Below are 11,284 nucleotides of genomic sequence, written 5' to 3'. Positions count from 1 at the left end.
TAGTGCAATACCTATTTAGCTTGTTTGCTGTTGAAAAACATTTTCGACGCTCTTGTACTAATTAATAAGAACCTTTGGTGAATCATACCACAAAATCTAGCTATTGTAGTATAAGAGCCATTGAACCTAAAAGTCCATACTAGAATCCTTACTTCAAATATGGGATGGAACTCCCATAATTTGCAATTGGATCCTAACATCACTTTTTCACTATTCTTGAATAAGACTATTTTTGGGGTTCCCTTGTGAAGTGCTTAAAACTCTGTATGCTCCAGATTGAAGGTGAGGTTCTCTTGCATTGAGCATGAATTGACTAATGAGACTAACTGAATATGCTATATGCCTTGGCCATGTTTAAACAATATCAGTCTTCCAGCCATTTTTGGTTCATTCTTTTGTCTACTACAGGTTTAACTTTAGCTTCCTATAGCTTATGCTTGAGATTAATGGAGTAGGGGCTTGCTTGCATCCAATTTATCTTGTTTCCATCCATAAATCCGTTTCATTTTGTAAAAATACAAAGATCTCTTTGTTGGAGCGTGCCACTTCAAATTTCTCAATTCTTTTATGTAGAAATCCTGGATCAGTCTCTACATCAAATCTTCTTTTTCTTTTTATCATTCCCAGCTGTTGTGATGTCATCATTATATCCCTCTCTTTTTCATTCAATCTGACCTTAAAAAACAAAAGTACTTTTGTCAATCATCTCTTATCAAATCTAGTTCTCCACGATTATGTGATATCAAATATAATGAGTATCTTTTCTGTTTTGTATTTGCTTCTGGATACATCCTTTGACATTCTGCTTTTTATTTCCTTCTCAAACTACCAAATTACTTATTTCCAGCACAAAGTGATAAGGATCGGCATCACAAATCATTGCAAAAAATCATATCCAATTATCCCATTTTGCAATGCTTTTTCTCTTTTTCCACTCCTCTACGTTCTAAGCAACCCCTTCCTTTCGCACTATACTACTCACATGCTTCATAATTATGTTTTATATTTTAATAAAGTAATACAATTTAGATTGCTAGGATTCATTCCATCATAAGATTAAATTGATAATAATGATGAAAGCTAATTAAGTGTGTTGTGGGATGAGGATGAAAAAATATATATTTTATCTTACTTTTTCTCTTATAAACTCTCTTTGTAGATTAAATATGAATTGTTGATGAGGATAGGACAAAACAGAGTAATAAAATGAACTCCTATTAGCTAATCATATTAAACTACCTTATACTTCAAAAAAACTATTGCATGCTATCATATTAAATCAACATCTTTCTCACAAACTTACTATTTCTTATATCATTAATTTTTAAGCTCCATGCATATGCTAGCGCTGATTAGCATTGATTTTGTTTCAATGATTTTTCAAACTTATGGTTTAAGAAGTTAAGCTATGTTTTTTATTTGCATATTCTGTAATTGAAAAGCCACCTTTGGACTTTGATGGGAGATATAACTAAAGTAGCATGATACTGGATCAACTAGTTGAATGTATCTTTAATGGTGGATAAAATTTTATCCACCATTGGATTTGTTGTGAATAAAATTTGCGTGATTTTTTGTTTTTTGTTTTTGAATAGTGGAAGGAGGGATTAGAGTTGAAAGGGTTAGGTGCAGTTCCTGAGATCAGACCTTTTGAACAAAATATTATTAATTCTAGGAAAAGAGAGAAATTCTGAAACACTCTTCACACCAATCACGTTGTCCTTTCTAAGAAAGAAAATATAATTAGAGAGAAAATGATTATGAAAAAATAAAAAGAGGGTAGTTCTTTTTTATTGTCAATGGTTTGATCCATCTAGGAATGGAACAAGAGTGGATCTTAGTTATAATATTGTAGAAATTCAAATGACTTCAAGATACCGACCATTTGATTCATTCATTCTAGCTCTTAATGTTAGACAAGTTTATTATGTCCCATATCCAACATTTCGCAACATTGACAAACGTGGTTTGCGTGTTGCAATACAAACCAAGCCTAGGGATCGCATTTAGTCAAATGATGTCGAAGACGATATCCCTTTCCAAGTTGATGAAATAACACATGGAAATGAAATTATTGAAGTTGAAGGTGTATATGCATTGCACGACTTTGATGGTGATGCTGAAGAGTTAGAAGGACAAATACAAGAACATGAAGAAGAAGGAGAAGAAGAAGAGGAAGAACAAGACGACGACGAAGAAGAACTTGAAGATGATAAAGAAGACGACGATGAAGATGATGATGATTATGATGATCACAGTGACGCATAAATCAACGATGACAATGACGATGATGAGGACGATTGAATTAATTAAATGCTTGTATTTTGACATGTGTACGATTTATTTTGACATATAAAATAAAATCATTTATTAAATACCAATTATATAAATGTATGCGTTTAATTGTCAGTTTATTTATATTCTTTAAATTGTAGTAATGTCACGACAGGATCCTTCACACCCTAACAAGGGCAAGACGGTAAAAAAGCCTAGGAGGCTGGTGATAACCTTTTGGCAAGTATACCAAATCGTTCCAAGTAATATAGAGTAAGTTCAAAGTATCGTTCTCCCAAAGGACTTGTGCAACACATGACAATTCTTCTTTTTATAACTCAATTAGACATCAAAATGCACAAAACAACACAAGAAACTCTTTTTGGTATTTTATCAAACAGTTGGTGTGCAAGGAATTATATTTAAAAGACACTTTGTTGGAATTGGGTTTCATGAATCATATGAAGATAAAACTCTGTACAATATATCATTATTTCATTCAAAAATTCATATCAAGGCATACTAGTCCTAATCCCTTATCAACTAGTCTAAATTTATATATCAAAGTGTTAATCTCTTAGTCAATTTAACATACAATTTGCATTAAGTTTGATGCTAAGAATGACCAAGTTATTGAGTCTATCCCTAGATCCCAAATCACTTAGGTGCTCTATCTATATCCATGTTCAAAGTTAATTTCCAGTAATCAGACACATTCAAATAACATTATATTTCCATACAATGATAGTAAATTCAAGAAAGAGCATATGAACGAACAACAATATATTGAAAAGGAAAATTACATCAGAGTGAGTTCATTACATCCAATTCTAACGAAAGAAAAATTTAACTACTCCTAATAATCTATAACGTACACATTTGAAGCAATCCCTTGCAACAATGGTCTCTTGATGCCTTGAAGTAGTCTCCTGAAGTTCCTAAGATATTTTCGTTTCTTTCCTCAGTCCGAAACTTCTGTCTGGAGTTCTTTCAGTCTATTTCCCACTTTAAAAGCCAATTGAAAAAATAACTAATTCGTTAAGCGCACAACTCTTTATGCGCTAAGCGAATATTCAACTGCAGCATATCTTTAATTTCCTTTATTCGCTCAACGAGTTGTGCTGGTGCGCTGAGCGAATAAAACTCTATTTAGGTGAGCAAGAAACATCTGATAGCACTCCACTTTGATGTATAAATTTCTGTACAATTTACTACACACTTTCCTACTTCTAATTACAACTTTTCAAAGAGGAAAACACATTATTTCATGAATAAATACAAATTTTGAGTTAATTAATAAGTCTGAAAACATGTATTTTTCATACTTATCAGCAGGCCAAGTACATTATTAGAGTTCCTTCGACGATACCATTTGCAAGTGCCAGTACTCCACCAGAGGTTGGCTCCTCACGTCCACCACCCCCTTCTACGACGCCCACACCTTCTGTCGGGCCCACTCCTTCAGTTGTAGGCCCCACACTGGTTCCTCCTATGGAGCCCACACCATATATTCATCCCTCTTCTTCTATCTCCACGCCATCTTCTATACCATCTCCAGATGTACACCAGTCATTTGGTGATCTTGCTGATCCTACTGATTTGGGTGATCCTACTCCTCATGATCGACTGTTCATTGAGCCAAGTGGAAAAGGGTAATACCATATCTTCTTCTTAGTCTTGTATTTTGCATTAAATTGTTGGTCTTATTATGGTTGTAGATTAATAATTTCTTACATTCATATTTCAGGTTTCTTCCTTCTAGAGTTGCTACACAAGTCATCACTAGGTCTATTAAGCAACAATTTCTTCAGCCTTGCGCATCATGGGGAGTAATCCCTACGGCGACAAAAAACTGTTCTAGGAGAGATTTAAGGTAAAACATTGTGTTACTTAATCATGTTGCATCACCATATTCAAATAGGAATTTCATTTGCTTTATTTTAACATTATCTATTGTAACAACAAAAGGTGCAGTGGGCAGCTGAGCATGAAGCTCAAATTAAGAAAAACTTTAATATGAAAGCATCTCACTGATTGTGAGAAATGTTTAGAGATGCAAGGATCGCAGGACAATTCCCTTATTGGGTAGGGGAACACATATGGAATTCATTGCTGGCACATTGGAATTCGCCACAGTACCGCATTAAATGAGCTACCGCCCAAAAAAATAGGGCTTCAAAAAAGGTGGTGTACTACATACTGGAGCATCAATCACTACACATGAACATGCGATTCGTATGGTAAAAATATGCATTCATTTCTTATCAATAACTCTATAACATCATGTACTTTGAAATTAATATATATGCCATTCGTATGTTTTATTTAAAATATTACAGGCAGTGGAGCTTGGACGAGTTGTTCATGTTGATGAGGTGTTTACACAAACTCATATTCGCAAGGGGACTGGCAAATATGTTGATGAGAGGTCTCGCAAGACCATTGTAAGTAAACTTTTTAACAACATTCAATTTTGTACTATTTTTTTTTTCACACTTTCAAATTCATGTTATTAACGTTTTCTATCTTATTTAATAGGAAGATTTTTCTGCGTGATTGACACAGGCGAGATGCTGACGATGAAATGATCAGGACCCAATGTTGGGTTGAGGTCGTCGGGGGAATAAGAAACGATGATTGTATGAGGTAGGACAACTTGCCTCCCATTATAGTGTTGGAAGAGGAGGCATATTCAAACATCAACCATCTACCTCCGACACATTTGACCACAACAATGTCGTTAGTAAAGAGGCTTATGATTCACTTCTAGCCAGATTTGACAATTTTGAAAATCTGGTCAGGACATTGATACCTCAGCAAGGACAGTCCGCCCCATCATAATCCCAGCAGCCATGCCCACCTCAACAGTCTTCCTAGACCACACTTGTGCAAGAAGAAGATCAAGATGATTCTGATGATTATGATGAATATTAAACATTTAGAAACTTTTGAAAACATTTGAAGGTAGGTTTTTTATTTAAAAACTTTGTTTTGCCCTTAGAAACTTTTCAAACTTTGAAGTTATTTTGAAGTTAGTTTTATATTATCAAACTTTGTTTTGCATTTAGAAACTTTTGAAACTTAGAATGATTGAAGTATTCTTGATGAATATGAATGTTGAATTGATTTTTGAGATTATTGATTGGTTATTTGTAGGTTTTGGGTATAATGCAAAAACAAATTGCACTGAAAAAAACAATGCACGTTACCGACGACCTAAAGTTGTCGGTAAAACCTATCTAGTATCCCTCTGCATTACCGAGAGCTTTTGCCCCTCGTATTACCGACGACCTCAAGCTGTCGCTAAAAGGATCGAGTTTCGCCTTTAATCACTGATGGCCTTTGTCCCTCGGTAATATCGACGACTTTTCGGCTTTCGATATTACTGAGGGTCTTTGCCCCTCGGTAATACCGAAGGTCAAAAAGTCGTCGGTAATGTTTCCGACACGCATATACCGACAGCTTTTTGGCCGTTGCCAAACCGTCGGTAAACACACTTTACCGACGGCTTTGTGTCATTACCGAATGATTTTGACCGTGGGTAAATCCCTTCTTTTGTGTAAATAAATTTAATAAATAATTACCAAAGAATCTAGTCCATAGATATCCTTTGAACTTCTTCCTCACACATGAATCAATATCCTTTGGCCAGCAATCCAATTGATCTAAGTGTTATACCTTGGAAGGACAAGGTCATGTGTTTCTAAACACATGGTGAGAGTAACCGATCTTCTATAAATAGATGGCCAAACCAGGAGATGTTGATTTGAGAGGCCACATCCTTTATTTTCTCGTTTGTTCAGGTCTGTCTTCATTTTCCTGTAACTCTTCTTTTCATTCTAATGTAGTCATAGTAAGAACTCCTCCCTTATTTTTTTTTATCGTATTATTTTCTTTACTTTTCTTACCTCAATTTTCCTCTTCAATATCTCCATTATCCAAGCTTTCAACACTTTTATATTCTTTTTATATATATATATATATATATATATATATTAATAAAAATACATCGTTGTCCGTATGTATAGTAATTTTTTTTAATAACAAAAAATAGTAAAATAATAATTATAAAAATAATACTTGTTTTTGCACTAAGCCAATATATATTAAGATTTTGTTCTATTAACCGTTTAAAAATATTTTATTGTGCAAAATGTTGATTAGTATTGATTAAATAAAATAAAATAATTTAATTAAATCACTTATTACAGAAAATTTAATTTTGGTGTGAAATAAAATGAAACTTGTTAAAAAATTAAGATGTAAAACTATATGAGAAGGCTCTAGAATTTATTATTTGGCTTTATAATGTAAAAGTATATTACTGATATAAAAAAAACACTGCTTAACCATTTGAATTTGCTAGTCATTTATATTAACCACGAATAGGAAAATACAGTGACAAATTTGAAATGTTATTGAAATTAAGAAATGATGTTTTGTTAAAAAGAGAGCGTGAACCTTTTTCTTAATCGTTCACTTACACGTTGAGATATGATCTCACACAACTGACGTGCCTATCGTAATAACTATCTTAAAAAAAATGAATTAAAATCATTGGTTATAACGTCACAAAAGTTATTCGAAATTCTCCCAACACTATGATCTATTGGCATAATTGGACTTTGTACTACATATGTGTTCTCACTTATCTATACATATTCAACTTTTATGATAAGTTGGCTGGGTAAACAAAGGCTAAACAAGAAATATTCTTCACACGTCTGAATACATCTACGTTACTTGTGTCTAAGTATACTTAACAGGCATAATTTGATTCAACACTATATCAGTTTGAGCAAATACGTGTCGGTCAATTACAGTAATACACAAATAAACATTGAATTAGTTGACTAATTTAAGATTATAATTAAAGTATGATTAAGTATATTGATTAATTAATGACTAATTCGACTTGAGCGTCGTCTGCTAACACAATCTTTGTTTGACTGAAAGAAAACGAGTAATCCTAAAGTTGAAAGTTTAGAACGTTTGAAATGGTTGTTACAGAATATATTTGGGTCAGGTAAGAACAGACATGAAGCACATTTTAATTGTAAAAGCAAGGATGAAGATAGATAAACCACAGGGGTAAGATTCGATTCCCTTATCTTTGTCATATCATATCTATGCCAACATTATTCTTTGAATATAAAAAGTAATGAGAACAAAACAACCTCATTCTAAAATGACGGATGATACATAGATACAAAATCAAATTATAGTGTTCTTTCAAGCAATTATATATGTGATATATACGCCATGCCGATGATGCAGCAACCTTGAGTAAGTGGTACAGAGCTATATTATACCAATATATACAAAAACACAAGATCCTCTATGGGAAACTCTTTCAACAAATATGTGAAGATCGAGCTTTACAAATGGTCAAGTTCAGAATTTCCTCAAGAGTACGGTCTTGTTTACACTTCCCTCGACGATGCATTCAAAAGCAGTACTTTACGATTGAGCGTGAATACAGACATGGTACTATGTAGAGTTGCTGGCGACATGTGTAGAAATCATCAAGTACGATGTCATGTGAAGATCACTGCTCTAAGAGACAGCAGAGGCGATTGCAAGTTTGGGGAAGTCGTAGTTTCTCAACATGGGGACATAAATCCAACAGTGGAGGAGGAGTCAGCATGGTTCGAGTTTTGGTGTGAGGACGGAGGAGCTCATATTTTTCTGAAGTCCACAGAACAAAAGCTTGATCGTAATATGGAGAGAACATATTGGGAGTTTTGTTATTCGTATGATGTTGGTGATAGAATAACGCTTAAATATTTTGTGAGCATTCGGTGTAACAAAGAGACAGGACTTAGCGTGGGGTTTAGTGGTCCTGTTATGTACAAGGGTTTCTTTCAGGAGAAAGGAAGTTTGCATAGTCAGCGAGTGGTGGCAGGAGAGCCCCCCAAAGAGTTGACTGAAAATGCTGAAAGTGAATTTAAAGGAAAAAAATATACTCTATTGAAAAAAAATGAGAACGGTTGCACACCACCTTCTGCAAAAGCTAAGAGAGCCATTAACAGAGCTGCACAAACTGTGGCTGTGATTAATACAGCTGCACAAGCCACAGGAGTGATTAATAATATAGGAGGACACACTCAAGGTAATTTCAATGGTGCTATACTAAAAAATGTCCAATTTTATGGAACACAGTAGCTTCCACGCACTCTGGAGTCCAATAATTCTGTCTGAAGGGTACAGTCTTTGTTTTATATAGTTTGTACGATTTTGATAATGTAAAATTAGGGTAAGACCAACCGTATGTACTAATATCGTTTGTTTTTCATGCAGCAGATGTAATTTTTTAAATCCTTAAAAATTAGTTTGAGTTAATGTACTTAAAATTTGAATAATAACATTCTTTGCATGACCACTGTAGTCAATATTATTAATGTACACTCTAAATCTTGAAAGTTAATTAAATTTATTATATATTTTATTAATTAAATTATTTTTCTTATTTAACCTATTATGTGAATTGTGGTTAACAGTAAGGTTTATCATTTTTCAATAGTTAAATATGGAAGCAGATCGACAAAGTGGGATAATGATTCTATTCCCTTATATATATTATAGCAATTATCGCTCCATTATAGCTGAGTCTAGCCTAATTCTGATAAATATTCGGGCATATAATTCATAGGGCCAAACACCACTACAAAAAGTTAAATTATGTTATAAAAATAATTTTCTTATAAATTTACTAATAATTAACATAAACAAAGGTACTTTCCCGTCCGTATTTTATAATATATAAAAGAAAAATAATAAAAAATTTATAAGTATTAATGGTAAAAATTATAAACATAATAAAAAAAGAAAATTTATGACAGTTTTATATAAAATATTTTAAAATAACGATTACTTTTAAAGTTAACAATTATATTTCTTAAAAAATCAGTTAACAAATATATTATAAAAATAAAATAAAAATAGAAATTATATACATGAAAAAGAAATATATCTTTATAACTATAGATATTAGTATTTTAATCAGTGGACAATATCTGACCTTTCGAGTATAAGAGAAATAGACAACACAGAATTTATGACAAAAGAATAAATGAGAACCGGTATATATGAAAGCATTGTTTTCGTTACAAAATAGTCATCTGATCCGATATCTACTATAAATATAAGATAATAATGTATAATTGAAATTTCCAAAGAATCCCTTGGTAAATTTATTGACACCGATCTATTTTATTGGTTTTTCAGTCATTTTACCACCTCTAAAATATCAAAAATGACCCTAAGCATGTTATAGAAACTTGTACAGTTTTATGGTTATCGGGACTTTTCCAATGCCCGTACTCACGCATATGTAATTTTGGAAGCTTTTTGAAATTGAAATTCCATGACCTCAAAATGTCTTCCTCCGCTAGGTTTTCTCTCGTTCCCCAAATCTTCATTGCATGGAGGAAGAAAATGAGAACCAAGGAGGTATGGTTGATGGTGACAAACCTTCTTCCAGTCTTCCACGTCCCTAACCCTACAAAGACTCCTTTTTATCAACTACATCATTTTCTCTTTCATACCCTTCGTCGCGATTCAATCCCTTTATCAACCTTAAGGTTGTGTTTATATATATGCAAGTCCATTGTTTTTGCATTACTAAACATGTGGATTAGTAGTTAATTATTGTGTTTGTTTCTATTTATTTGTATTGGTACTTATCAATCAAAGCAATCCATCCACACATTTTGAAGGAGATTTGACACGATGCATTGTGCGTGTTTCGTTCAAAGATCAAAATAATCTTACCTGTTTCGGGTTAGGGTTGAGATTCCTTACTCAAAGAATTTTAAGTTGTTCTAAAGACTGGATAGACTTCCTGATGATCCTCCATTATCCAAATTGTATTGCTGGCTACCTTTTCTCTTTGTCCAAGCCATGTGAGAGAGTACCTGTTAAAGGCACTTTGACGCTCAAGTCAGTGATTTTGCATGATAATAATGATAATATTCATTAGAAACTAAGTACCCAGAATTAGTTACCTGACCTTCCTGTCAAACATATATTTATATATATTAAAATGAGTTTATCCTTATGTGTGACTCATTACCAATAAATGGTTAATATTTTTATTAACTGTCAATCAGTTATAACTACACAACAACTATCTTAACCGATTGGTTAAGAGTTGTTAATTGTTTGTTTGCTCAGTTCATTGGCCTGACAGGTATCCATACCATACACATGCCCCCCAAGGCCAAGCAAGCTCTTTATTGGAAGAGGTGCGCAGGGATTATTATAACTTTGAGAGAGGTCGTTCACGTGGTATTAGGGAGTTTGTGTTCGATGTGCCTTAAGTCTTCATTTCTCCCTACACCGAGAGGCGGACTTTAAGAGTTCACTTAGAACGTTCCCTAGGCTAAAGAAACACAGGTGAGAATTCACGGAAAACGTTTTTCACCGAACGACGAACTTTAGGAGTTCACTTAGAACGTTCCCTTAGTCGAAGAGACTCAAGTGAGAGTTCACGGAGAACATTCCTCACGGACCGATTACTCAAAGTTGGCAAAGTGGTTTGTATGCAAGATCTTGTTATTTGCACTGAAGAAAAATAACAATCGAATTTGAATTGTCAAAAAAGAATGTAGATCATCAGACTAACACATTTGTGACATTAGACAACTAATATCAAAATAACTTAGATTATAAGGTCAATCGGCCAAGCAAACGAGACTCTTCGATTGAAGAAACTCAGGTGAGAGTTCACAAAGAACGTTCCTCACCGAGCTACGGACTCTAGGAGCTATGAAAGTGTTCCCTAAGTCAAAGAGGCTACGGTGAGAGTTCATGGGGAAGCGTTCCTCACCGAGCTACGGACTCTAGGAGCTATGAAAGTGTTCCCTAAGTCAAAGAGGCTACGGTGAGAGTTCATGGGGAAGCGTTCCTCACCGAGCGGCGGGCGCCAGGAGTTCACTTGGAATTGTTCCCTGGGTCAGAGAGGCTACAGTGAGAGTTCACAAGGAAGTTCACCGAGTGGCGGACGGTA

At 33.9% G+C, this 11,284-nt stretch overlaps 1 protein-coding gene across 1 annotated transcript; it reads left to right on the top strand.

Annotated features, from left to right (window-relative positions):
• The first annotated feature begins 1,863 nt into the window (after window positions 1-1,863).
• LOC128197526 (uncharacterized) lies at window positions 1,864-4,830 on the top strand. The gene is made up of 7 exons (XM_052879581.1): window positions 1,864-1,966; window positions 2,081-2,257; window positions 2,436-2,518; window positions 3,610-3,926; window positions 4,022-4,103; window positions 4,614-4,718; window positions 4,813-4,830. Exons 1-7 carry the CDS (start codon window positions 1,864-1,866, stop codon window positions 4,828-4,830), a joined length of 885 nt encoding a protein of 294 aa, XP_052735541.1.
• Window positions 4,831-11,284: the final 6,454 nt, after the last annotated feature.

Source organism: Vigna angularis, chromosome 6 (genome assembly GCF_016808095.1).
Source record: "Vigna angularis cultivar LongXiaoDou No.4 chromosome 6, ASM1680809v1, whole genome shotgun sequence".
NCBI classification, from domain to species: domain Eukaryota; kingdom Viridiplantae; phylum Streptophyta; class Magnoliopsida; order Fabales; family Fabaceae; genus Vigna; species Vigna angularis.
The sequence above is the reverse complement of the archived record's forward strand: the minus strand, read 5'-3'. Positions and strand labels throughout refer to the sequence as shown.

Bases quoted from the DNA above. Each gene is read 5' to 3' on its own strand.
- LOC128197526 (XM_052879581.1), top strand. From the start codon at position 1,864: ATGACTTCAAGATACCGACCATTTGATTCATTCATTCTAGCTCTTAAT. The intron at 2,258-2,435 runs GTGACGCATAAA...TTTAAATTGTAG, and splicing joins TGATGATTATGATGATCACA to TAATGTCACGACAGGATCCT. The intron at 4,104-4,613 runs GTAATCCCTACG...AAAATATTACAG, and splicing joins AGCCTTGCGCATCATGGGGA to GCAGTGGAGCTTGGACGAGT.